Consider the following 27,500-nt stretch of genomic DNA (forward strand, 5'->3'; position numbering starts at 1 on the left):
TTCTGTCTATGTACATATACATACATCCGCCAGCAGGGACAGGCACACAGCAGGGTTACAAATGGGACCAAGTCCTGGGGCGAGGGGTGCCCAGGGTGGAGGGTTGCGATGCCCCACTCTAAGCACCGTGGGCAGAAAGGGGGCAAGCGCTGAAGCGCGGGGCAGGCAAAGCCCAAGGCAGCAGCTGCTGCTGTGGTGCCAAGCAAAGGCAGGTGGAGGGCGTGCGACCACCACAGCAGCCCGAACCCACTAACTGTGTAGGACTGGGCACCCCAGATCCCTGTCCACCCCAGCAGGGACAGGGTCCGCTCTAGCCCTCCGGCGTGGCTCGGCTCGGCAGGCAGCGGCTGTTCCACGGCCGGGGGGCATCGCTCCCTGCCCTGCCTGGGGCTTATGCGACGGGCAGGGCCTGCTGGGCCTTCACCTGGCGAGAGAGCACGCGTGGCAGTGGGGTGGGGGGCACTGCCAGGGCAGGCCTGTGCTGGAGGACTGCTGTACCCTGCGGGGAGCACAGCCTGGGGACAGCCAAGGAAAAAGGGTCCCCGTGTCCCCACACACACATGCTGCACCCAGCTGGCCCTTAGCAACCCCCCCGTCAGACCACTCTGCCAGCAGAGCGCAGGGTATCTGCCATCTGTGCCCATCCCCGGGGCATCAGGGCTTACCAGGGCAGGGGCACCTGCCCCTATCCTGTGCTGGCTGCAGGGGCAAACTCACCTCCAGGTTCATCCGGGCCTTGCGCAGCACGTTGTGGGTCCTGGTCACTGTGAGGGGGGAGAGGGAGAGAGAGAGAGAGAGACGGGGTCAGTGAGGTCTCTGTGCTGTGGAGCCACCCCAGGCACATGAGGACCAGTCCAGCTTGGCCATGCCACCCCGCAGCAGGACACCACCCCGTCCACGTACGCTGGCTCACGATAAACTGCTCCATGCTGTCCTTGAGCTGGGTTGTGCTGCGCAGCCGCTTGGCTGTGCTCTGCAGAGCATCCTCCCTCTCGGAGAGCTGGGCCCGCAGCGCCGCGATCTCACCCTGTAGTGCCTGTTCCTGGGACGAGACGAGAGCGATGAGCAGCGAGCGCCAGCCCCCAGCCCCACCACCCTGCCAGCCCCGTGTTACCTTGCCCTGGTGCTGGGCAGGGCTGACGGGCAGCACGGTGCTCCAGAAGGCAGCAAGGAGGGACGCGCACTCCTCCAGGACGTGGTGCAGGGTGCTGGCGCTGCCCCAGAGCTGCCCTGCGCCCGTCCACCCCAGGGCCTGCGGGAGAAGGGTGCAGGAGCAGGTGCTGCTGGGGCACCTGCACCCCGCTGCACCCGGGGACTTGCCGTGCCCAGCCCAACACGGCAGGGCAGCACAGGCAACAGCCCCCAGGCCAGAGGCTACCTGCCGCTTGCCAGCCCTGCAAGCCTCGGGGCTGATAGCGGGCTCAGGAGCCGCTTTATGCATGGTCCTCTGAGTGCCTGGCACCCCCCACCACCAGCCCCGTCCTGCCCACGCTTTACCTCCTTTCCCGGGAGCGGGCAGTTGGGCAGCCCCAGTGCGGGGCGCGTGAGACACATCAGCTCGCAGGCCAGCGCCTTCCCCTCCAGGATGTGCTGCTCCAGGGCCCGGTAGGTGTCCAGGCGGCCGATGACATGAGCCCCTGTCGGTCCCTCGCTCTTCCTCAGTGGTGGGTCTGTCCCACGTGGCTCTGTGGAACAAGCAGGGGTCGGTGAGGACCACTACCTGATCTCCCTGTGGCCCTCCACATCCCATCCCAGGGGCCTGGCTCTGCCCTGGACTCTCCGCCCTTGCTCAGCAAGGGTGCTGCCACAAGTTTGTCAGGTCTCAGCAGCCCCTCAGGCACACGTGTGGGCAGGCTCTGGTACCCACCGTCCATCCGCTGGGTTGCCGCCGTGTCAGAGGGCAGCGGGGAGAAGAGGGGAGCTGCTGAGCTCGTGCCAACATCCCGCACCGGAGGAGATGGGAAGCAGCCTGGAACAAGAAGCATTTGAGCCCCTGCAGATGGTTTTGGCTTTGTGCCTGGGGCTGCCGGGGTCCTGCTCTCCCTCCCTGCCTGCCAGCAGGGCCACCTTGTCCCTCCTGCTGCCACGACAGGAGAGGTGTTTGGGACCACCCCAGGGTTGCAGCGGGGCCAGGCACCCCAAGACCAGGAGCTGGACCGAGGGGAGGGGGCTGGCAAGGGCTGGGCGCGAGTTCCACAGTACCTGCACGGGTCTCGGCAGAGGGGCCGGGGAGGCTCTCGTAGACGTGCAGCTCCGCACGCAGGGTCTGCAGGAGCAGGCGGTGCTCCTCACACTGCTGCTGCAGGAGCGTCACCGTGTGCTGCAGCCTGCAGAGGGGCGACATGCGGGTCCGGCGCCAGCCATGCCACCCAGCCCTGCTGGCCCCAAGGCCACCGTGCCCCAAGCCTTACCTGTTGTTGTCCTCCTGCAGAGACCGTCGCTCGTCCCGGAGCTGCCGGACACTCTCTTGGCACTCGGCAAGCTCCTCCGCCAGCCTCCGCTGCTCCCCACGCCTCTGGCCCAGCTCTGCTTCAGCCTCCCGTGCCCGGGAGCAGGCAGCCAGGAGCGCCTCCTGCACCCGCGCCAGCTCTGGGGACAGAGAGCATGGAGGTGTCACTACCACCCCGCTCAGCCAGCGCCTTCTGGGACTCAGGCCCGAGGTGCTGGCGGCATGGCCCTACCTTGGGAGAGGTGGTCACGCTGGAGCCGCAGGGTCCGGTTGTCCTCCCGCAGAGCCTGGTTCTCCCCGCTCAGCTGCAGCCCCGGCTCCGGCATCTGGGCGTAGATGTCACTGGGTAATCCTGCAAAGGGGGACCGCTGCTGAGTCTCGCTGACCAACACCTCCCCTGTGCAAAGCCTGGGCCCCCCCAGCAGCTCTGGCCCCAGTGCCAGCACCGTACCGCTGGCCTTGCCGGTGGAGGCCAGGCGGCGTTCGAGCTGCTCCCGGAGCCGGTCGTTGGTGCAAATGGACTCCTCGAGGCGCTGGCGCAGGCTGCGGATCTCCACCAAGTGTTCCTCCAGCAGGTCAGCCCCTGCCACAGCCGAGAAGATGGCTCAGGGCAGGGATGGCTGTGCCACCTGCCTCATGCCATCCCCACTATCCTGCCCCACACCAGAGCCATGTCCCGCAGCAATTCTGGTGCGGGGTCTCCTCCCTGTTGCCCCACAGCCAGCCAGGATGCCCCCATGCTCTTTAACACAGACCTTACCTGTTAGCTTCTGGCTGGAGGGGTACCCCGATGGCAAGGTCCCGTAAAGTGGCTGGCCAGGAGGGGGTATATTCCAGAGGGTGCGGGTCTCGGTGGCCCCGGGGACCTCAGCCATACTCTGCAGTGCACCGTGTCGGCAGCGCGAAGCTGGGGCTTTGCTGCCGTCTCCGAAGGGGCCCAGTGGGGCTGTGGGCTTTGCTGGTGCCATGGGCAGCGTCACACCTGCACACACAGGGCAAAGTAGTGAGGAGGAGGAGCAGTGAGCAGGGAGGAAGAATGGGGGTAACACACTCTTCTCGCCACATGCTTTTTGCCCGCTTCTCGCTCTGCCCAACAATGCGGCCCAATGTCCCCCCATGGTGATCCCCCATCATTGACCTCTTGCCCAGTCCAAACCATTCCCCTTGAAGAGCAGAGGCTCTCCCAGGGCTTACTGATTATGTGACACAAGTTGGAGGGTCTCAGCCCCACTCCCACACAATAACTAACCAAACCAGCCCTTTCCCAGAGGCCCTAGGATGTGTAAGTCCCCACACCAAGGGCAAGTGCTGCCTCAGGCTGTCCATCCCACCCACCAGGTCCTGTCTACATGAGAGCCACATGTCCCCAACATCCCCCAGCCAGAGTGATGGGACCCAGCCTCAAAGCAATAGCCCCGGGAAGCAGGAGAAGGGCCAGGGCAGGACAGGCAGGTCGGGGCCCAGGGGGGTGGCATGTGGCACAGCACGGCACAGCACGGCACACAGGGCAGGCAGGACCAACCCCATGCCGGAGGCACCCGCTCACTTTCTCCCAGCTGCCTCCGGAGCACCTGCAGTTCCTGCTGCGCCTCAGCCAGGGAGCAGACGGGGGTCCCGCAGCAGCCCAAGAGCGGGGCGGCTGCAGGAGGGGGGGGCCCGGCAGGCAGGAAGGGGGGCTGCCCAGGGGCCAGCACAGGCAGGGGGGCACTAACAGGTTTGGACAAGGAGTCAAAGTGAAGGCCTAGAGACGGGAGAGAGACGGAGAGAGATGTTAGTGTGGCTCTGGCTCAGCCTGGCAGGACCCCTCCTCCTCGGGGGCACTGGAGACCCTGGCACACTCCAAACAGCCGAGTCCCAGTGTCCGGAGGCACTACAGGCTGGGATGGCCCATGCGAGACTGGTCAGGTCCCAGCCTTGCAGGGCTGCGGTACCATGGCAGGACTCCCCAGGACCCTCCCCTGCAGCCCCAGGTGCCATGTGCTCACCCACCCGGGCTAGCACTGTGGCACGGTGCCACACGCACAGCCCCTGCCCAGCCCTGATGGGCACCTACTGCTGCACGGACCCGCTTGCTACAAAGGGGCTGCGTGCCCCTAGCCTGCCATTTTGGCCCCTGGGCACCCCACAGTACCTGCGGGTCGGGCGGGCTCCTCACGGCACTGGCTGCACTCGCTGGCTGCATCCCCATCGGAGCAGGGCTCCAGCCCCTCGGACAAGAAGGAGGAGCTGGTGGCAGAGCGGGACAACTCAGAGGGTGGTTGGCTGCTGCCTGGGGACTCGCAGCGCTCCTGCAGCTTCGCCTCCAGGCTCTCAATCACCTTCTCCTTCTCCTGGAGCTCCCGGCTGAGCCTGTGGAGGTGGCCCATCACCAGGGCTGGCAGAGCAGGTGACTCCCATGTCACAGCCCTTCCCTGCTGCGCTGTGCATGCTCCAGTACGACACCCCACACAGCGCGTCCCAACTGTGCTGCAAGGCTGCCCAGAGCCATGGGGTGCCCAGCCCAAGCCCGGGGGTCTCCATCCCCACAGCAGAGGCAGCCCCAGGATGTCCACCTGGAGCAGAGACCGCAAGAGCACCCTGGACCCCCACCCCAAAAGGAGTGATAGCCAGCCCCTGGGGTCCCTGTGCAAAACAAGTCCCCCAAGCCCTCCCTAGGAACAGGTACCTCAGTGCCAGGAGTTCATGGCTGGTTTTATCCTCCCCATCTTGTCGATCTCCTGAAAAAACAAGCCAGAGGAGCCAGTCAGTGTCTCTGCACCCCAGGCTGCCCATCCCCAAACAGAGCCATAGCAGGACAGCTCAGCTCTAAGTGGGTAGCCCACAGAGCACAAGGTGTTCAAATGGCCCTAGCCCTTCACAGCACACATCAAAGTATACCTTCCTGGCCCATCACACCCCACAATGTACAGCCTCAGTGCCCCCCCCCCCCCCCAAGTACTTACTGGTGCCCAGCTTGTCACTGAGCCTCTCAGCCAGCTGCCTGCCCTGGGCCAGCTGCTCCCGGAAGCCCTGACCCAGGTAATAGTCGATGTCGGTGCCACGAAGGAGGTCCTCAAAGGACCGCAGGGCATCACGCAGGTGCTGGGCCAGGCTGCAGCTCACCCCACGTCCCTCCCGCAGTGTCTGCCGCAGGTGGGAGAGCTCCCGAGCCTGTGCTTGGATCAGTGAGTCGTACTTCCTAGGAGGGATCAGCAAGCAGGGAGTCCACAGGGCTGCCAGACATCCCCCAAGAGCTCGGCAGAGATGGGGTGCCATGGGGGGGGTCTGGGCACCATCCACCGCTGGGGCTCTGCCCCACCATGCAAACGCCCCAGGAGCCCGACTGCAGCGAGAACATGCGACAAGAAGCCACCACCCTTGGGCAACCCTTGGAGACCCTCGAACCCCTGTGTGGTCCCAATCCCCATGGCCATACCCTGGCCAAGTGGCGGATTGCAGCTCCTTGGGCAAAACGCCTCCGGGCTTGGCTGCGGGCAGCTGTGCCTCGAGGAGGGCGACGCGGTGCACCAGGTGCTGCAGGTCACGGTGTGCCCGCAGGGCAGGCGGGCAGAGGGTGCCATGGCTGTCCGACTGCCAGCCCTCGTCCTCGTCCGTGAGGCTGTGGGCCGGGGAGGCCAGGACCGTGGGGTCTGGCAGGGGCCGCTCGGCACCCGAGGTGTAGCCACTGGTGACGGAGACGGAGCGGGCACGGCGCTGCAGGCTCTGGATCACCTTGTTGGCATTGAGCAGCTGTGCCTTGAGGTCCTGGATGTGCTGGTGCAGGGCCCCCACGTCTGCTGGGGCTATGGCTTTCTGGGCAGCCTTGCCCACCCTGGGCCGGCATGGGGACCCCAGCTCCTCGCCCGTGCTGGGCTCGCTGAATACATCTGGCTCCTCACACTCTGCAGAGGGAACAGGACATGGTGTCACTTCTCCATGCCAGGTGGGCAAGGTACAGGGACCCCTGGAGCGCTGGCTCTCCTTACCAGGGCTGGTGGTCTCGTCCCGGTCAGCCTCAGTCTCACTTCGCCCACACGTCTCATAGCCCAGGTCCTGGAAATCCACCTGCACTTGCTTGCTGAGCTGCTGGGCATGGGGTTCACCTGCTGGGCAGCCCCATTGGCTCAGGGTCCCACTCCGGGCAGGATCCCCTGCGCCTTGTGCAGCACAGTGCACAGGGCACATCAGGATTGGCACAGAGCCCCCCCCTCCCGGCATCCCGCCTAGGATTTTCACTCACGGAGCAGGACATGGTACTTCTCCAGCTGCTCAGCTTGTGCCCGCACCGTGGCCTCCGAGGCGGTGAGCTTGTCCTGCAGCTCCTGGCACTGCCTTTGGCCCTGCACCACCTGTGAGTGCAGCTCTGTACCCATACCAGGCCAGGACCTTCCAGGGACTGTGCCCTCCACCTGCCAGAGGGGAGACGGGCTGTGAGCTCTCTATTTCCATCACCTTCTCATCACCATCCCCATCCCGGTCTCCTATGCCCAGGACACTTACATAGCTCCCATTCCCTCCACCTGGGGTGCCAGGGCAGGGTCTCTTAGGCATGTCATCCTGGGATCGTGCCTCCAGCGCTGGGCGTTTGGCAGGCACAGCTCCGCTCTCTGCCGGGACCCCCTGGCCATGCCCGCTGCTGCCAGCTGGGCAGTCCCCGAGGGCACTGCGGTTCTTCCTCTGCAGCCTGCGGGGCTCAGGGACCAGGGGGCTGTCTAGCCCAACCTCCTCCTGCTCCCCGTTCTCCAGCAGCAATGTGGCTTCGCCCATCCGCTCCTTCAGCTCTGCATTCTCCAGGCACAGGCTCAGCATCGCCTTCCTGGGGGCACAAGGCACGGTGAAGGGCGGGCAGCGGCCAGGATGCAGTGTACCCCCTCAAGCCGCTGCCAGCAGCTGGTTTCAGCATCTCAGGGCTCTTGCCTGATGTGGGAGACAGAGGAGAAGCCGGCTTCCTCCAGCTGCGCCTTCAGCTCCCGCAGCTCCTTTTCTGCCTGCAGCTCCCGCTCTGGCACGGCAGGTGCCGAGGTCCCCACGAGAGTCCTCTCAGTACCCCCACTTTCCGTAGGGGCCTGGGGGCTGATCTAGAGGGACAAAGACAGAGGGTGACAGGGACAATTCCAAAGGGGTTAAGACACGGTCTGGCAGTGGTGCAGAGCCCAATTCTGCCACCCCTGTTCCCAGTGCCGCGCTGCCCTGACTCACGTGCCGGGTTGCCACGCCGTGGGCTGCCTCCTCCTTGACGCTGTTGGTGAAGTTGGTGCTGGCATCATCAGCATCTGTGCCTGTGGCCTGACCTAGGGGACAGCACAGCACAGCAAGGCCCTCAGAGCAGTGGCAATGGCCTCTGTCCCCTCCTCCCTGGTGATGCTGGTGGCCCCTGTGGGCAGCCCCGGGGTCAGGTGCTTTCATACGTGCCTGGTGCTGGGGCACTCCCAGCAGGACTGAGGTCTCCCCGCTGTCCCTGTGCCCTGCCACCCCCTCTCTGCATGCTGGAGTGCCAACCTCTGCTGGCCCTGCACCGAGGGAGGGGACAGCCCTAGCTGCCCACAGCCCCAGGGACAGCATCCCAGCAACGGCACCTGCCCCATCCACATCTCAGCCTCCCCACCACCTCATGCTTGCTGCCCCAACACACACGCATGCATGCATGCGCCCACCCTGCAGCCGCTTCACAAGGCGCAGCCAGCAGCAGCAGCACGTGCTCGGTCAGGGAGCCTCGCTGGCGCTACCCCAAGTGGGCAGGAGCACCGGGGTTCACCCCACATGATCGCCTGCCCAGGCAGGGGCAGCTCGGGGGGTGTCCACCCTGCGCACACCACCCAAGCCCTGCTGTCACACATGGCGCTGGGCTCTTTGCAAGCCCTGTGCTGGCCTTGCAGAGTGCAGCAGAGCTAAAGGGACACTCGTGTCCCATACCACAGCGCACAGGGGGCTTGGGCCCACCCTGCCTCGCAGAGCTGAGCCGGGGGCACACTTTTGTACTTGCACCCAGCTCTGCTCCTGGCCCCTTGGTGCAAAGCCCCAGGGAGGGCTTGCACTCCTTGCCTGGGCAGCTTTCCTCCCACCCAGCTGCAGGGCCCTGCCTGCTCCGCTTAGGCGCAGACTGCCTGGGCTGGGACATGGGTGCACACCTCATGCCTCTTCTCCCCAGGGAGAAGGGAGCTTGAACAGGGCCCAAAACCGTCCCCTGGGGCTGTGCAGGGCCAGGTTTTGCAGCTGCCTGTGCCCCGCAGGGGATGCAGTTGCTTTGCCCGTGGCCAGACCCATCAGCATCAGGTCTGGAGCTGAACACGGAGCAGGGGAACGCAGAGAAATCCTGGCAGGAGAGAGGCCAGACATCACTGGTGAAGAAGCCAGCAGGGAAGCACACGGCTCCAGGGAGGAAGAGCCAAGGACCAGCCGGGAGCATGCCCTGCAGCAAGGGCAGGCAGTTGCACAGCACACTGCACATAGACAGCGGCACACTCAGGAGACCCACTCGTGACAAGCAACTGCCAGGAGGTTGCAAAAATCAGGGTCACCTCACTGCCGAGCCTGGGCAGACATCACCCTGCGTGGTGGAGCCTGTTCAGCAAAGCAGCCATGCCCCAGGTGGCAAGGACAGCTGTCGTGGAGCTGTTCCGGGAGCAAGAGGCAGCTGGAAGGGGCAGCAGCACCCCAGTGAAGAAGCAGCTCCCAGAGGTGGCAGTCAGCACAGCCAAAGCACAGCCCTGTGAGCCGCTGGGGCCACAACCTGCCGGGTGACAAACCATCTAGGGCTACAGCTCAACGCCTGCAGGGCCCCGCAGGGTGAGGGGATGCAGACCCTCAGCTTCAGGCTTTGCTGGGGGGCCGAGGGCCACGTACATGGATCTCAAGCCGCGTCACTGGGACTGAGAGGCCAGGGCAGGGTGGCTCACAGCCAGCACAGCTGCTCCGGGGACAGGGTAGAAGCACCTCTTGTGCCAGGACACAACACCCCACTGCTCACTATTGCCCACAGCTCTGCACAGCTTCCAGTGCTCCAGGACTGGGGCAGATTCAGGGAGGGGAAAAAAAAAAAACCACAAACCCACAAAACAAACAGGGGAAGACAAAGCTGGTGCTGGAGGACCAGAGAAGTGTGCACACAGGTGTGCACAGAGACTGTGCCCAGGCTGCTCTTCACCAAGTGCTTGAACCCTCCATCACAGCAGGAGCAGACCAGGGTGCGAATTCAAAGGGACGAGGATTGCTCAGCTCTCTGTATTACCAGCAAAGCAGACAAGAAATGCAATCCCAGCACTATTTTTCTCAGACTCCTCTTGTCTTTCACACCTAGCCTGAAGGCAAAGGGAGTTAGTCGCATGGCTTGGAAACTGCACATGGTCCATGGGCACAGGACACCCAAGTGCACTGGCTGTGCTAGAAGTCTTCACGCTGCTGGGAACAAGGGAAGGGAAATAAGGTCCCCAGGGAAATGGAGAGGGGCAGTAGAGACCTCCACAAAGAGCTACGAGACGGCACAAAGCACTGCACAGTTTGACAGAGGGTGCTCTCAGACGTGGGATGCTGAGGCCGGTCCTCCCACAGGGCAGAGGACTCCACGGCCAGCGATATCAGGGCTGAAAGGAGGCCCTAAAGAACAGAGCGGAAAAGTTAGGACACCTCAGCCTAGGATAACGCTCCCCTACTTTACAGCAGTGCTGCTAGCAAAGGCCAGGGACAGATCAGAGCCAGGATGGAGGAGGGAAGGCGGAAAGATAAGGACAGGGACACAAAGGCTCCTACAAAGTGAGAGGCAGAAGGAGAAAGAGAACATGGTTGCTACACAGAGAAGTGAGAGGAAGGGAATGAGATAAAAGACAAGAAAGGAAAAGCTAACCCAGTACCAGAGCTGCGCAGCAGCCACCATGTGCGTCCCTTCAGGCCGCATGGGAACTGCCCAACTCACCACCAGACCCAGCGGAGCGGTGCTGACGTGCTGCGTGCGAAGGGACAGCTGTGCTGCCTGCCGTCCCCGTCTGAGGCAGGGAAGAGAAGACCTCAGCAAGGGGGCAAGGCACGGACAGGCGGTGCCATGTGAAGCAGGCCCAAGGAGATGCACAGCAGAGCAGTCACAGGCCCAGGTGGTGCAGCCCAGCGAGATGGAGCTCTTCTGCTCCACCTGCTCCCAGCTCAGCTTCCCCAGCAAGCAGAAACAGATGCTGAGGTACAAAATTTGCTCCTGCCACCTTGGGAAGCGATCGAGTACGAGAGCTGATCCATAGGCCGCTGCGCATGGGAAGCGCTGGTCATTGGAAAGCTGTCGCTATTATTTATCAGCTCTCACGCCAGCCCCAACGCTCCCAGAGGAGGTGAAAGATGCCCTAGAAAAGGTATGCAGGGGTGCCAGGAGGGGCTGTCCCCAGCAAAGCAGAAATAGGGCCTTACCCACTGCCTGAGGGGCGTGTGGAGCCTGCCAGATGTGCGCATGCACGTGAGGGAGCAGAGCCCAGACCCTGAGAGCAACAACAGGTCTCAGTCACCCCAAACCCTCTGTCAAAAAGAGGAGGAAGCTCTCCCATGAAGGCAGTCACAAGCTAGGCTGAGACAACTTAGAATTAGGGAAACAACAAAAAAAAAAAGTCAGTAAAATCACCAATACTGGAGTAGGATTTGGTTTAAGCATAAAATGAATCGTTTGTTCTACACTCAAGACTTGGGCAAGAGCCCCAGGGAAGTGCCACCAGGTCTTGCGGCCTCTCTCAAATTCTCTGCTCTGGAACCCACTTTTGCATATACACCTTCTCCTTTTGGGCCAGCCACCATCAACCCAAAAGGGGGATGTCACCGGGTAAGAAAAACGGTGAGGGAATACAAAAACTCACACTCATGCACTTGGGAGATGATAGAGAACATTTGGTGTTTCCTTCAGAGAAAGGGAATCTTTATTTGGCCCATGGGGATGGGAGGAGAAGGGAGAGAGAGGGAAATCAACTAAAATGGAATGATTTGAATGTGCAAATACATCAGTGGCCACCAGGGTGGGTCAGACAGGAACATACACGAGACACAGGTGGATTGCACTGATCGCCGTTTCCGAAGCAGCTCAAAAATAAAACAAAAAGAGCCCTGCACCAGTTCTATTGTACCGTTACTAAGTACCACAGCAACCCTCCCAGAGTCAGTGAGACAGGCTCGCTCAGTTAGTGAACCGTTTCCGTGGCAGGCGGGCGAGCACCAGTGCTCAGAAGGCATGCTGGGGTAGGACTCTCACACGCTCCTGTTCCCCACCTCCTATGGTGCCCTGCGTCTCCAGCCTGCTCAAACGCTCCAAGCTTCTTCCAAGAGCTTCTTCCAGCTGTCCCCGGAGCTCGTGGACCCCCTCCAGCTCCACCTGCAGCGCGTGGTCTCTCGCAGCGCTAGGCGGGCACGCCGCACGGAAGGGAAGAGGGTTAGACACGTTGCAGCAAGCACACACCAGGATGGCTTCTCCATCCAGGACTGCCACGCCAGGCACGGGCGCTGCACGCTCCCCAGGCAGCTCGGCCACCTCTTGCCTCACCTCTAAGCCTCCCCAGAGCACAGCCATCCCCAAAAAAGGCTCCAGCCCAGGGCAGGGGACTCCTAGTCACAGCTGTTCTTCAGTACTTACCCAAGCACTCCACTTATGTGCTCTCTTGCTATCAGGTAGCTCAAATGTCCCAGGGGCTGCAAGCCCCTGAAGGGCAGGGGATTAGTGCAGAGGACAGAGGAGCCAGGCCATGCTGCGCTGCGGGACAACCGCCCGGATAAGCACCTAGATAGATCCTTATCAACCCAACAGTTGGTTGGGAATCTGACAGCAGCCTCTGAAAGGTGGCCAAGCGTGGGTGGGAAACCGAGCCGGGAAGAGATCAGCCAGGGAACAGAGATGGAACTCTCAGGGCCTGAATAAGAAGTGGCAACGGGGGGAGTTTACGTAGCATTTAGAGCTGGCCACTGCAGCCTCTTCGAGGGAAGAGGGCAGCCTAAAACTTGGGATTCCCAAAACCGCATTTCTCCAATTCTTTTCCTTGACTCCCTCTTTCCCACTGAGGGCCCTCAGACTTGCAGAACGATCACTGCTTCAAGGATTGCCCCACTGGACCACCCACGCTTGCCCCAGTGGCGGAGCAGGGCAGCCCGGAGCCAAGGCAGCCTCGCTTACCTGTCTGGGTGCGTATGAAACTTTACCAGGCTGCCGTAGAGCTGCCTCTCTGCCTGGAGAGCTTCGTTTAACCGATTCCTTTCAGCCACCAGCCCTTCCAGCATCAGTAACAACTGGTTGGAGAGAAGAGATAAGACAACACACTTAAAAAAAAAAAAGACAGAAATACAAAGGAGACACTTGGCTGCCCCAGAGAAACAGGGACTTCCCCTTCCTCTCTTGCTTGTGTCCAAGTGATCAAGTTGATCAGTGTCACCCCTGGACTCCCTAAAGACTCTGCCCTTCAGACAAGTGCTGAAGGGAACCAACCCTTTCCTCTGTGTTCCCCCTGCCATACACAGCCAGCTTCCAAGAACAAGCACACTTCAGCATACCCAAAGGCTGAAAACAAAGGCTCCTAACTGAGCACCAGCAGAAATAAAACACAGCCAAGCTTGCCCCACACAGCACACTACCTGCTGCCTTCTGTTTCCAGTAGCCTCCTGTCCTCGTGACTCCTCTACGGCCGCTTTCTCCCGAAGCGCCAGCACTTCTTGTGTCAGCCTTTCCACGGCTGGAATTTCTTCGGGATCCACCAGCTGCATTTGCAGATCCTGAAAACCAACAGCAGGAGAGCTCAGTGAAGAAGGGATCAGCAACAAGGACAGCTGGACCTTCATAATCCTCCCTGGAATGAAACTGCCAAAAGTTTCCAGTGTTTGGAAAGACCCAGGTCTCCTAAGAAAAAGACACCAAAGCACCCAGAGTGTATTAGGCACAGGCAGCAGCCTGGAGCAAGAACTGAGAAGGGACAGAACGCACTCTGTTTAAAGGACTCTCAAAGAAGGGTGTTTGGTACAAGAGGAGCGAAAAAAAAAAACAAATAACAACAACCTGGGGGTTTGGGGCCTTTGCCTTCTGGCCAAAGTAACACAGAGGGCTGTAGGCAAACCAGCAGCAATACCATCCATGGACAGCCAGCCGCATTACTCTGAGCATGTGGGGAAAGAAGAGGCTCCTCCACAGCTTTCCCAGGCAGAACTGCCCCAGCATAGCATGTTACCTCACCTTGATGAGGTCATCCTTGATCTGGATGGTCCTGGTCAAGGACTCTATATCCGAGGCCTGCACCTGCAGCTCTTCCTCCTGCGCGGCCACGACAGACTGGAGAGCAGTGAGCTCCCGCTAGGGAGGGAAGAGAAGTTCATGAGAGGCTTCAGAAACCTAACACCCCACTGCAAGCTGCTGCCCCAGTTCTCTCACTGGGGGTACCCTCCAACAGGTGGGTCCAAAAGCTCCAGTGAGGGGCAACCCAATGGTTTCCTGTAAGCAAGGGAGATCAACACAGGCTCCTTCACAAGCTCACCCTGCTTTCCCTTTCCTTCTTTGCCATTAGCTCCAGCTCCTCTTTGGCATCAACAAGATCCTTCTCCAGTTCCGCTGCTGACATCGTAACTGCAAAGACAGCTTAGTTACTGCAGGGATACTGCGTGTCAACTCTGACCCCAGGATCTGACAGAATCCCCCTTTGCCAAGGTCGGTCCACAACGCTTGCGCTCTCCATCACACTGCCTCTTAGTAAACATTCTTCTTCCCTGCTTGGCCCTTAAACCACAACCCAAAGCGACAGCAAAATCCCAGGCCTGCTGTCCCACCCCTGGCAAAGTTCAGGCACCCAGGCCCCAAGGCAAAACCCAAACCAGTTGCACTTTTCCAGCCCAGCCTGAACCATAAAGTCAAAACCCCTCCGCTGGACAGCATCAGCTCTTGATTAGAAGCACCTCAACAAACCCAACACCAGCCTTTCTCTTTCCCATACGCCCATCCCCAGCCATCCTTGAACCATCACCCAAAGGAGAGGCCCAGCTTTATTTTGAAATAACTCACTCTTGCTCAAAGCTCTTCACTCTCTCAGTTTCATGTAACCATGTTTCCCCCACAGTAAAAAGCCCTGGTTGTGTTTGGGGACCTTGAAAGCAGCTGTCACCACACTCACCTCCCTCTGTCCTGCAGCCGCTGTCCCCTTGTGAGGGTCCGGCAATGGCTGTGGCTCCACAAGCTCTTTGCACTATTTCCTGAAAACACAAAAGCCTCCAGGTCTGCACCTTTACGGGGAACCTAGCACTTGCAGCTTCCCCAGAGCTCCAGGATTGCTGCAAAGCTGCTGGCTGCTCTGTTAACACCTCTGAAATGTGACAAACCAACGAAGGGGACCAAGCCAGGCAGCAGGGACAAGTGAATTGCACCCTACCTAGAAGCTGTATATGTGGGCAACAGGATGCTGGCCTTGTTCTGTTTGGCACTGGGAGGTTGCTGGCAGTGAGTGTCTTCGTAGTAAGGATTAAACAGGTTTCACTTAACTGCAGCAAGCCCATCTTTCAACTGAGACTCTACAAAGAGCTACACTTATCCAAGGATGCGGCCTGGAGGGATCATGCAGGAAGCAAAACACAGAGCTTGGCCCATATACACATCCCTGGCAGCCTCTAGAGCTCACTTTGATCCTGGGAACAGAAACAAGCAACCTGTTTACAGCTGCTTAAAAACGTTCAACATGTCAGCTCACCAATAAACCATTAACAGCTGCTCAAGAAGGAGCATGGCATATGCAGCCTTGGAGCTGTGTGCAGCCTCAAAGGGGCTTTTAGCAAAGCTGCTTTAAAAATACCAACTCCAATTGTGGAAGAGACAGCAAACAGCCAGCAGGCTCTGCCAAGAATTAGTGGGACCTAAAATTAGCTCTCTTGTCCCCTCTAGAATGTGACAATGTCAGGGAGGGGATTACAATACAGCGAGGCAGCCCAGCCCAAGGAAGGACTGGGTCAATGCTGGAAGGTCAGAGGGCGGATTTCTTTCATACTCTCACGTGCCCTAAGGACTCAAATACTGCCTGATCAAAACAAAAGGAGACACTGAGTGACAAAGGCTGGTGGAATCAAGATCAGAACATCCAGGCAGCATTTCTGCTCCTCAGTTTCTTCTCTTCCTCCTATAGGATGCCTCTTCCCTAATCTCACTTTCATTTCTGTCATTCTCTGTGGTGCTCCACTCTTTCCCATTTGCTTCTGTGGCAATCGGTTCTCTCTGGAGCCCCAAGGCCACAGGCAGAGAAACAGTACACGATTCTTACTTGTGTGGCCTGTTTGTCCTGCTTCAACAGCCAGCCACTAGCCGACTGGGTCCCGACAGGCTCCTTCCCCAACACATGCTGCCGCAGGAGTTGTAACTCGCAGCTCCTTTCAGCCAAAGCGTGTGCCATCTTCTCAGCAGCCACCTGATTGAGCAGGAAAAATAAGGGAAGACAGGGCTGTGACCCAGGGTAGGATCCCTGTCCCTCACCGTCCTTAGAGACTAAGGGAAGCCATCTCAATATCTAGCTGTCACTTGAGACTAGAAGTGCTCTGCAAACCAGCCTGGGAGCTACTGCTCCTGGCCACTCACAGCGACTCTGCTGCAGCCCTCCCATCTCCACCTGCTACAGAGCTACAGCAAGGCTTGGCCTCTCTACCAACAGAGGAACAGGCTTCTCAGTTTCTCTCACCCCATTCAGGCAGGGAGAAAGACAGAGGACAGACAACGAGGAGGAGGCAGCACGTAGCCTTTTGGCCTCCTTTTTATGAAAAGAAAGTGGATGCAAAGTATCTTGGGTAACACCAAACTGCACCCAGTGTGCAAGAGTAGGAACTGTGGCTCTTCAAGTGGCATTTACATGCCCAGGACCATGCACTAGTTTGACTAACATGTAAGTTAAGAGGCAATGAGCAGAGCTTCCTCAGACTTCTGTGCTACACAAGAAACAGCTCAGAGTCTTCCTTTCTGGTCTCATAACACCCATGTGAAGTAGGACCCTCCCACAGCCCCTCTGCTGCCCCAAGCCCAGGAGCATGGATATTTAGGAGGATCTCACCTCCTTCCCCACCAGACACAGAAACCCTGCCCAGTCCACTTCATGACAGGGACCTGACACCCGAACACTGCTACAAGAGCTGCTGCTTCATAACTGGTCCCACATGATGGGTTGAGACCAACCGAGAAACGGTTCATGGCATCTCACATGGTTCTTCAACACTCAGCTGCTCCTCCAGGCTCCACCAACAGCAGCCAGAGAGCAGCTTCTATTTGCTTAATGCAAGGCAGAGACACCCACCCCAGCCTCCCCAGTGCGGCGCTGCGCACAACTCACTCTGCTCTGCTGCTCCTTGGTGCTCATGGCCTGCAGCAGCTCCCGGATTTCAGCATCATGCTCCATGGTCTGACGGTTCCTGTCGCTGAGGAGATCCTGCAGCATTTTCTCCTTGTGCTGGAGGCGCAAGCACAGCTCCTCTGCTACCTCACTCTGTCCTGGGCCCAGCTTGCACAGCAGAGTTGCTGTTAGCTCCTGAACAAAGGGGAGGAAGGGAGAGATGGAGTGACATTGCTACCATCAAACTGCAAGCTGTTCAAGGACAAACAGCTCTTCAGCCTGCGTGTAGCTGAGAGAGCAGCATCCCAGCAAGCACAGGTATTTACAGGTGTCAAAAGCAGCCAGTTTCCAAAGCACTGGGCACTGGTTCCAGTGCCCTCAGAGACAGGCAGCCAGGAGGCTCTGGTTTGGGACCACCCTCTCTGCAGACAAACCGGCTGAATGCTCAGGAAGCCAAGCTAAGGCCTTACCTCCACTTCCTTGTTCCTGTCATGCAGACAGGTCTGCAGCTGCTGGATGATCCCCTCCTGCTCCTTCTGCCTGCTGCAGGATTTGGCCTCAATCTCCTCCTTGAGCCAACGGAGGTTTTGGCAGGTTGCTGAGACCTGCTCTAGTTCCAGGGTTTTAGCTTTCAGGAGGCTCTCCAGGCTCTGGGGACCATAACAGAAGCAGCTCAACCAGAGACAAAGACTTATCTTAAACTAAGCAGAACTGGAAATATCAGTCTCTCCTGCTGGTGCAGTCACAAAGATTCACCCCTGTCCTCTCCAGACACCACACTCACTTCTACACCCAGCCCAGAAACACGAGCGACCCAGGAACCTGCCCCGCACACAGGGCCGGAGGAAGGCCAACACCCTGCAGCTGCTCTCCCCAGCAACAACCAGAGCATTCACAGGAAGGTTTGCCCAGCACCACGCCACAGCCAGGCTGGACTCCGCAGGCCCGGGTACAAGCACTCACATGAATCGTGGTCTCATTGCTGGACAGGACATCGCGCAGTCTCTCCAGGTCACTTCCACGCTCCCTTATTGAGAGACGGAGCTGGTGCAGTTCTTGCTCCTTCTTCTCCAGGGCACCGAATTTCTCATCTACTGCTCGCTAGGGTGAGAGGGGGTGATCAGTCAGAATGGGGTAGTAGGGCTCTGCAGCTCACCACTCACTGCGTGGGGTACCTCAGCTCTCCCTTTCAGAGGACTCCTCTGGAAGGCTGAACCGTGAAGAGCACGCAGAAGACACAGTCATCCCTTGGGTCAGCCTGGGGCTGCACTGCTGATGGTAGCCCGAAGGCTGAGCCTCAAGGAAAACTGAGACATCCCCAACAGACTGTGCTCACCTCCAGAGCAGCATCCCTGTCACTGACTCGCTGCTGCAGCTTCTCCAACATGGCATTCATGGCTGCAGGGCTCTTCTCCAAGCTTTGCTGACATCGCAGAAGCTCCCTCGATTCCTAGAGATCACATACACACACACTCCCCTAGTACAACTGTCAGTCCAGAAACCCATCAGAGAGCAGCAAAGGAGAATCAGGGCTGACTACCTCCAGCCTACACTTGCTCTGTCCCCTCACATTAGAGGGTGGTAGAGTCCCAGCACCTGGGGCTGGTTGACCAGCCCCTGCCAGGGCTCACCAGGCATTGCTGTGGGCTGAGGTGCTCAGATACCTGTGCCTTCTGCCTCATCTTGGGAGCCCAGAAGCATCTCTTTCCTTCCCTTCTTCAAAGTGCACACGTGAAAGCTACAGACTGACTTTTGCATTGGCAAATATCAAAGGAGGAGCAGGGGCCCTGGCTAGTTATGCTCAACTTGAATCTTTCTGCATCTCACCTGCAGAAGCTGTTCCTTGCGAGCGAGATGCTGACTCAAACACTGAACTCTTTGCTCCTGGGCCTGCAGCTCACGGCATTTCTCCCACTCCACAGTCTGGAGCTGCTGAGCCCTGTCCTGCAGCTCTGCCTGCAGCTGCTGTACCACAGCACGCAGCTCCTGCGAGGGAAAAGGACATACCTTGTCAGTTAGTCCTCAACAGACCTGTAAAGAGCAGGCCAATCTGAAGAAGCCAAGAGAAACAAGGGCTGTGGGAACAGCCAAAAATTCTCTGCAATATTACAGCTTTCACATCTCAAAACACACTTCCATGGTGATGAAGTCTGAACCTATTTCATTTCCCAGGGCATCCACCCATCTAAACCCCTTGCTTCGAGCACAGGCAGAGCGTTACGGCCAATCACAGCCAACCTGTGCAGCAGTGGACATTAACTGTGTCACATCACAAAAAGAGATGGGACATTTGCGCCAGCCAGACATCCAAGTGACAACACACCCGCTATCAAGTGCCTCCGCTGATTCTAAATCCTCGGTTAGGAAGCTAGGAAGGTTGGAGAATTCTCCCTGCCACATGTGACAAGGGGTTAGCCAAGTGTGCCCAGACTGGTGTAGGCAGAAATGATGAACAAGAGCAGAGTACTGACTACACCAGTGCTGCTTAAGTCATGAAAACCCAGAGACTTCCAGGTTAAGAGCTTGTCATACCTGGTTGTGTTTCCAGGTTGCCTCTTTCTGCTGCTCTTCCTCGTGCATCATGGTCTCTAGGAGCTGGGTTGCTCTCCTGGCTTCGGCCAGCTGATGCTCTTTCTGGCGCTGAGCTCTTTTCAGTTTCTGCACCTCCAGCTTGGTGCAGAAAAGCGTGTTCTGAAGATCTAGCAGTGACATTTGCTGCTCCTGGGATGACAGCGGGCTCTCTGACACCTGACAAGAGCGGGAAGCAGAGAAACTCAAAGATTCACTTCACGAGAGGGATTTAAAAATCATAATCCCTGATGAACAAAACCCGATGTATTTGAGGCTTTCCAGGGACATACCTGCAACTGTCCCAGATGGCTTCTGTGTAACATGTCCCGCAGCTTGGCCATTGTCTCATTCTGGCCTTCGATGATACGGTACAGCTCTTCTGTCTACAAGTCAAACAACAGGAAGCCCAGTCACTGGCAAACGAAGCACAAAACCCTCCTGTCCCAAGCCTCCAGCATGGATTATGACACATCAGCATCGCGTGAAAGTAAGAGTTCGCAAGAAAGAATTTAATGAGATCCAGGATGCCTAGAAATGGATTAAACATTCCTTTTCCATCACTGCCTACAGGGCTAGCACACTTCCCTCTTTTGGTGAGCACCACCCTGTCCACCCAAACCTATTACCTTACTCTCTTTGCTCTTCAGGGCCTCATTCAGACTCTGGATTGTACGATCTTGCCTCTGCGATGTTTCTTGGGCAGATTTTAATTCAAAATTCAATTCATTTAGCTTTTCCTGTAACAGCTGAAAACAGAAATATGGGTGGTTTTGTAATCCTGCCTAATGCTCTACATAAACACCCTTAGGACTCTCTCCACTCCTTACTCAAATCCACACAGCCCAGGCGTTCACCAGATCAAGATCAACGTGGCTCCCCCTAGAGTCTGTAAATACTGCCTGAGCTGGGTGGAGACAGGGGAGTAAACACAAAGCCTTCAGTCCCTCCAGCCGACTGTTCCAGTGCTTCTGGTACCTCCAATGCAGCCCCGACATGCAGGGCGGAGGTTCCAGGCTTGGGTTCACATATCATACTGCCTCCCACATACTCCAGGAGAGTTGTGCTCAGACTGCCCAGCAGCCTTCTCCATGTCTACCATTTGTTTCTGTTCCCTTAAGAGGAAAGGGGCTGCTTCAGCCCAGAAACCTCCCAAGAGATCTGAAAAAGGAAATCAACACGGAGAAGCCACCCATTCTAAAAATTGTCCCCTTTGCTTCTGAGGTCCTCCAGAGCATTGCAGCTGCACCTTTACAATCTTCCAGCCCCTTCTCTTACTGTCTCCTTCGACCACTCAGGCACTCTTGCAGCAACTGCTGGTCTATACGGCTTACTTAGCCTCAAGTTCTGGCTTCAGCACAACAGAGTCTAGCCAGTGCCAGCACGCCAACACCATGCTGCAAAGCAAAGGGGAACATCTCGCTAGTCTCCGCGGCTGGTTTACAACCTGAGAAACTTTTCCCTTTGACATTTTCACCCTAAAGAGACTACCATCTCAAAGAGTTTTAGGACAGTTCTATGCTTTCACATGGTGTGCATTTAAGCGACTGCTTGTTAGCATTTCTAAACACGCTGCCCGCTGGCATTCTTAGTCTTGGACAATACGCATCTTCCTCAGAACTTACTCAAGCCTCAATTTCTTAAGGAGTTGGTGCTGCCACATGATTTCCTCTTGTTGCTCGTTAGTTTACACACCTGCCATGTTATCTCTTCTCTAAGAGACACTCCCTCCTAACCTGGTTAAACACTTCCAACTGCATTTACTGGGTCTTGGGCCTCTTTATTTTCCTGTCAACGTTTGTGATCCAGGCAGCTCCAACAGCTTACAGCCATTCCCAGACTTAAACAAAGATCCCACTCTGATGTTTTTTCCCATTTAACCCCTCTGTTTTCCCAGTGGATATAATCTACCTTAGAGCTCAAGAGCATAACTAAGAATGCTTACATTAACACCCCTTGCAATATGTGTTAAATTTGATCTGCCTCAAGGCAACTCAGATGCATGTTTCTTTCCTAAGAATGCCTTTAACTCAAAATGAAAACGGGACCCCTTCTGCGCTGATCTCCCTTACTGCTTGAAAAAAGAAGGCAGCTGTCTCAAAAAGCAGGTGCCCTTCTCTCCTGCACCAGGCTCAGCCTGTGCAAATCCAAGAGACAGGGAAATAGCCCTGTGCATCTCTCCTTCACCAGCTCCTGGAAGGCTCACTAGGCAGGTGGGAAGTTCTTCCAAAACAATGGCTTGCAAAAATAAATATGGAAAATTTACACAGCCCAACTGCAGAAAAAAAGTAAATGCTTTTAACTCAAGTTGGCAGGCAACAGCACTGAGAATCATGCATCAGCACACACCTTTGCTAGAACAGAGGTACAGACGCCTGCCTCTGGCCAGGCTAGGAGGCACCCCTCAATACTAACTCCATCAGACTCGCTAGGCATTGCATTTGCTGTTCATGAAGAAATACCTTGTTGGCAGCTTCAAACTGGTGGATTTTGACCTGCAGCTCTGCAGCATGCAGATCGGTCATGTGCTCCCCCTCTGCAGGGTCACCTGGAGCCGGCTGCTGACGTTCATCCTGCAAATTCGGGGGGAGGGGGGGGGGGGGGGGGGGGAGGAATAAAAGGAGAAATGGCTCAAGTCTTGCACTGGCTTCTTCTGTTCAGTTGTCAGCCCTCACAGACCTTGCAGCATGGGCTTAAACATGCCCCCCTGTGCTTTTCTAATTGTCCCCAAAACAACATGCTGCCTGTGTCTCCCCTCACCTGGGTGGCAGGCTGGCACCTGGCAGCTCCCTGCCTGATCTGCCAGAAGTGCCCTGCTGCCCCAAGGCTCTGGTTGGGCTCCCTGTCTCTCCTCATTCCCGTATCGTGAACGCAGCAGCTTGTCTGGCTCTAACCACTGTCTGCAGGATAATGACAGATCTGCTCCCCACACCCAAGCCACATCCCTGAAACCTCCCCTCCTTCCCATGTGCCCTCCTGGTAGAGGAATGCTTTTCAAAACCAGCACAGAACCAAATTTCTTCTTCCCATGTTCTGCCAAGCTTCTTTGCCCTTATCAAGCCCACAACCTTCAATCCTTCCCACCACGACCTCGCAATCACCCCCCTCCACTTGTGATTCTCTGGGCTCTCCTTCACAGCTTCCCATGCTCCAGCACCCACACCGCGTGCGATTCCCTGCAGCTCCACAAACTGTAGCAAACACAGTGCCACAGCCAAGATGTTTTTCATGACACATACCCATTTATTAAGAATGGAAACAGCCTACTTTCTGACACGTGGCCTGCCAGACCCTGCTGGCTGAGCACACACTAATCCCTTGTCATCCCTTCTGACTATTTTGCTACTTCCCGCCTAGCAAGTTGTTAACTCCTCAGGGCAGCATTCACACCCAGCCCCCAGCCCTCACAGGACTCAGTAAGTATTCCTGAATATCATCAGCGATACGAGACCGATTGTACTGGTGTCTGTTTTAAGCGTGAGCCCTGGCAAGTGCAGGGTTGCAGTGCAGAGGCTAGGAGAACAAGGCAGAGCTTTTCAGAGCGCACACAGGAGCACCGGCTCCAGGCAGCACAGCACAGAGAGAACAGGAGCCAACTCTGAGTAGCCCTGTCAGGCTGAATCCTCACCTTCAGCAGCCACAGAAACGCCGTCTCTGGGAATGACAGGCAGCGCAGGGGAGCTCCCCCAGGCCTGTGTATTGCCTGTCAAATACAGAAGTTTCCATACAGAAGCAATGCTTCCCTTCACCCTGATGTTTTGTTAAGATTTTAGTGAAAACTTTAACAGTCACAGCAAGTAATTTCAAATTTACCCAGCCAGAAGGCTTCGAATCAGACAGGAAGAGCTGCTGGAATCTGTCACACAGCAGTTATTTTGAAATAAGGTTGATGAAAAGAAAACGGGGGGGGATGAAGGAAAACTTACTTTTCTTCACAGTTTGCATATTCCAAAGAAAAATAAGCTGAAAGCCTGCAAAGACCTAAGAGCAGGGAGGAGAAAGGCAGAGCCAGCTCGAGAGTCCAAAGTTCCAAAGCCCAAGCTGCCTCCCTCACACTTCCCTGCAGCCGCATCAGGAGCACAGCTCCCCACTGGCTTCTCCTACATCAGCATTTTACTGACAATCCCTCCTCAGTACAGCTCCAGCAATGTCAGCACACACTAACCTAGACAGAACACTTGTTTAAAAAGTAGGAATAATAATCAGGGCATTATCTAACGCTGCCGAGCTCGCATCTGCCCAGAACAGTGTGTAAAAGATCGACTGCCAGCAGGGCAACGCCTCCCTCGCTGCCAGCATGGCACCGCAGGCAGCTGCAGGAGTGTGTCTGACGAAGGCTTGGTTTGGTGGCATTTTCCTGGGGTTGCAGGGGTGAAGGGGAAGAATTGCTGGTTCAGGAAAGCACCCAAGACTACAGTACCTACAAGGTCACGCGCCCCAACACCAGATTACTCTCAGTCATTGTAGCTTACAGCAGTAAATTTAAAGAACTGCAGATTCCCAACAGCAATAAGGGAACTGTGGTCCTATATATCCTGTACATTCCTCTCACATTATCAGAAAGGTGTCTATACATATGAATCGCTGGACAGCCGTACCTGACTTTAAGAGTGCTCCTTGTACAAAGAAAAAGATAAATCATTCATACAAGAACTATTAGCCTACTAGCTGCATCTGACTACTTCTTTTGCTGTTAAAGCCATCCGAAGAATTAAACCCTTTCCTCTTCCTGCCAGAACCTGCACTGAAGGCTACAACTGCTGCTGCCACGGCAAGAAAGAGGCAGTAAAAAATCCCGCAGGATTAATCCTGGCAAGGACGGTCAGATGGCAGAGGCTGGAGAAACTCCTCAAACGCGGTTCCTAGACGAGAACGGCGACGTGCCACACAAAGCCAAGCCGTAAACGCGCCAGGTTGATTGCACCACGTTCTGTGAAGAGAACGCCTGATTTTATGCTGTAAATATACCCCTAGCAGTGAAAATTAGCAGCAAGCGACACAGCCTACAGGAGCAGCATCAACGCCCTGCTTCACATCCTCAGTCGCTGGCTGCCAGAGCGATGCCGTTGTGCACCAGGTGAAAACGAGGTTTTGTGCATTCCTCCCTAGCACCGTTTCTTGGGCAGGCTTTTATGGGGAAAACACACAGCTCTGGGAAACGCCCGAGCAGACGGGACAGCGAGCAGCACTGGCTGAATAGGAAGCGCACTTCAGCACAGCCACAGTTGCCATAGTAATAAACAAGCATTTTTCTAATCCCCAAGGCTACCTAAAGCATTAGACAGCACTAAGGCTGCTAATGGGAATGCAATTAGGCTGACATGGATATTCCTGAATTGAAGCTGACTGAAGCCTTCTATTCATTAAGGAAAGTGGTAAAGGAAGTTACAAGTTCAGCTTTTTGACTGCAAAATAATGAAGATTTCATTAAAGAGAGGCAATCGGGAGCTATGAGGACTACCATCGAGGCAGATAACAGCACTGGGAAGTCCCAGGAAAGCAGGAGCTTTCATTGCCTGTCAGCAACACCTGCCACTAATGGATGAATCTTTTCGAAGGATCAGAAAATAAACCAATTACCTAGAATACCAACCCTAAAGTCATCCTCTGGCACAAATCCACCTGCAAGGAAAACACCTTTTCCTCAGGGCACGCGCCACAGATGCCTGCACGGATCTGCACGTTAGGCAGGTTGGAGGCCTGATCTGCAGAGGCAGGGCTCTGGAAGCAGGCTTTCCTAACACTGAACCATTACGCAGGCACAAAGAAAACACATTTGCTCAAAAACACATGCCCAGAAGCTTAAAACACTCCCTTTGGTTGTGGATAAAAGTCACGCTGACTTCTTAAAGAGAAATCTGGAGTCAAACTGGTGCATTCTCAACAGAAAAATGACAAAGCATGCGAAGAGCTTAAACCCATCTAGCAGGCTGCACTGACAGGGAGATCTGACGGGGGGGGGGAAGGTTAATTTCCCAGAACACAAGGAGGAAACAGATGACAGGAACATGACAGAGGAGAAAGGCAGCACACCTAAAAAGGACCGAGCTGCCTATTCTTAGCCCTTGGTTCAGCGACACATGGCTAGCGGTATTATCTCAGCACAGAAGAATCCCTAGTGGGCTCAGTGTTGGGCCACAGGGACGCTGCTCAATTGAACAGTGGCACAATGACCTCTACCTGTACCCGCAGCGGCATATAATCCTCACAGAGGTCATCCCACAGCTCCTGCAGTTCAGAAATCTCCAGGGAAAGACCCAAAGGAGCTTTGGAAAAGGATTTTCTGTCTGCGTTCAGGAAGGCAGAACCAGCACATGCTAAGCCAGCAGAAGCACTGCCATCTGCCAAGTCACGGTTGATCTTGGGAGGGGGCAAGCTGGACTTCACAGGAATAGGTAGCCTGCTGCCTCGGGGGCTCTGCAGGGGCTTGTAGTCCAAAGCCTTGATCAAACTGAGGGCCAGCTCCAGCCTGTTCCCGCTCAGCGAAGAGTTTGGGGTCATGCGGTCATCTGAGAAATCATCACATTTCCCTTTCACCCCCTTATCTGCATCTTCATCCTTCTGCTGGGGAGGGCTTGCCTCCACAGTTGTGTCCAGGGACTCAACAGATGACACAGGCGTGCCTTCCTCCATGCTCTCCCCATCCACAGGCACTCTGGCGCTGGTGGACTCCGCCACATCACACACAGAGGACTCCTCGTTGCCCATGCTGGCTGACCACCGGCTGGACAGCCCACAGGAGATGCTTCTGGCCACCTTTCGCGGCACTTTACAAATCGCTTCATAGTCGGCATCGGCCACCCGCAGCGCGGCGCAACCACGGCAGCGCCGCGGGCGGTTACTTGCTCCCTCCGAAGCATGGCAGCTGTGCAGCTCCAAGCTGTGGTCTTCTTGATCCGTCCAATATTCATACCCAGAATAAGCAAAGTCCTCCTGAAGGAGGGCAGCATACCGTACATCAGGCAGGTTAGAAAGGTCCACAGTCCCATCCCCAGCTCTGTCATCTGCGCTAGAGTCTTCGTTGTTCCTGCGGTACATGCTTGCAATGCAGAACTTGAGGCGGTCTTTCTCCAGCAGCAGTTTCTGCAGGCGCTCGATGGAGAGGGCTTCGATGCGCGCGATGACGGTGTCGAACCTGTAGATGCGGTCCAGCATGAAGGCACACTTGCTGCAAGCGAACTCGGATTTGCCATCCCGGCACAGCTCCCTGCCCAGGACGTGGGAGAGCAGCACCTGGAGGTTCAGCTTGGCCGCCGTGTGGAAGATCCATCGCCGCTGGTTGCCGCACAGCTCCCGGGCACAGATGCGGCAGGTTTCCTTCATCCTCCCTCCCAACCAGCACCCAAACCTACTTCTGGGGACTCTCAAGAGTCCTTCCTGAGGCCTCTACCGTCACTCGGCGCATCTCTCAGGGTACAGCCCCCTCAAGCCCCGAGCCTACCGGCACTCCTCACCCCACCAATCCCCCCTTTTTAAGGGGGGGGTGACACGCCAGAACTCAGGGTGCTACGGAAACATCCCACCCTACAACATCTCCTTCACAGCTCAGCCCAGCCACAGCAGGGCTGCCCCCCTCTCCTGGCTGCCGTGTCCCCCCCCCCCTCCGCTGCCCCTCACTCCTCACAGCTCCCTCCCCTCCGAGGCTGCCCCTCTCTCCTCGCTGCCCCCCTTCCCCGGGGCTGCCCCTCACCCCGGGCTGCCCCCCTGCCCCCCAGGCCCCGCCGCTCCGCCTCCCCCCGCCGCCGCCGCCGCCGCTGCCGAGGATGCTCCTGCCACGGCGGCGCCCGGCTTCTGGCTCAGATTTCAAGATGGCGGCGGACGACAGCTCCCTTCCACGCTTGCGCGGCGGCCGCGGCGCCTGCTGGGATTTGTAGTCGCCACGCCCGAGTGTTACGCATGCGCAGGGGGCTGCCCGCGGCGCTCATCGGTGGCCGCCGGCACAGCGCAGAGGCGGCTGCGATGCCGGGGACAGCGACAGCGACAGCGCAGGGCCTGTGCGACTGCCCAGCCCCAGTGCCTGCGCCCTCACTAGTGCCTGTCACCAGTGCCAGGTTCCCACCCCGGCGCCAGCGCCACGTCCCAGTCCCAAAGCCAGGGCCAGCGCCCAGCCCCAGTGCCCAGCCCCAGCAGGCAGTGCCAGGGGGGCATGTCCCCGCAGCACAAGGCCACCAGCACCCACCAGTACCTGCGCGGCACCCCGTGCTACCCAGTGGGCA

General features: G+C 57.2%; 1 protein-coding gene across 1 annotated transcript; it reads right to left on the minus strand.

Moving 5' to 3' along the window:
• Positions 1–374: 374 nt before the first annotated feature.
• Positions 375–26,652, minus strand: PDE4DIP (phosphodiesterase 4D interacting protein). The gene is made up of 38 exons (XM_086463464.1): positions 25,466–26,652; positions 21,747–21,867; positions 19,914–20,033; positions 19,578–19,670; positions 19,249–19,464; positions 18,544–18,702; positions 18,053–18,166; positions 17,680–17,817; positions 17,187–17,366; positions 16,717–16,911; positions 15,664–15,807; positions 14,530–14,608; positions 13,900–13,988; positions 13,602–13,718; positions 13,010–13,147; positions 12,555–12,667; positions 11,660–11,787; positions 7,628–7,719; positions 7,346–7,506; positions 6,929–7,244; positions 6,669–6,837; positions 6,415–6,534; positions 5,865–6,330; positions 5,392–5,627; positions 5,115–5,163; positions 4,581–4,798; positions 3,996–4,190; positions 3,210–3,431; positions 2,901–3,032; positions 2,682–2,801; positions 2,412–2,589; positions 2,203–2,327; positions 1,868–1,969; positions 1,498–1,685; positions 1,115–1,252; positions 904–1,042; positions 718–764; positions 375–424 (listed from the first exon to the last, which is right to left on the minus strand). The coding sequence occupies exons 1-38, from the start codon at positions 26,605–26,607 to the stop codon at positions 392–394; spliced, it is 6,732 nt and encodes a 2,243-aa protein (XP_086319590.1). The 5' UTR covers positions 26,608–26,652; the 3' UTR covers positions 375–391.
• Between the last annotated feature and the right edge of the window lie 848 nt (positions 26,653–27,500).

This window comes from Leptosomus discolor, chromosome 3 (genome assembly GCF_034619465.1).
Source record: "Leptosomus discolor isolate bLepDis1 chromosome 3, bLepDis1.hap2, whole genome shotgun sequence".
Classification (NCBI taxonomy): Eukaryota; Metazoa; Chordata; class Aves; order Leptosomiformes; family Leptosomidae; genus Leptosomus; species Leptosomus discolor.

Bases quoted from the DNA above. Each gene is read 5' to 3' on its own strand.
- PDE4DIP (XM_086463464.1), bottom strand. From the start codon at position 26,607: ATGAAGGAAACCTGCCGCATCTGTGCCCGGGAGCTGTGCGGCAACCAG. The intron at 21,868-25,465 runs GGTAGAGGTCAT...CCCCCTCCCCCC, and splicing joins TATATGCCGCTGCGGGTACA to GAATTTGCAGGATGAACGTC. The intron at 13,989-14,529 runs GTGAGTGTGGTG...CTGTCTTTGCAG, and splicing joins CGGCTGCAGGACAGAGGGAG to TTACGATGTCAGCAGCGGAA.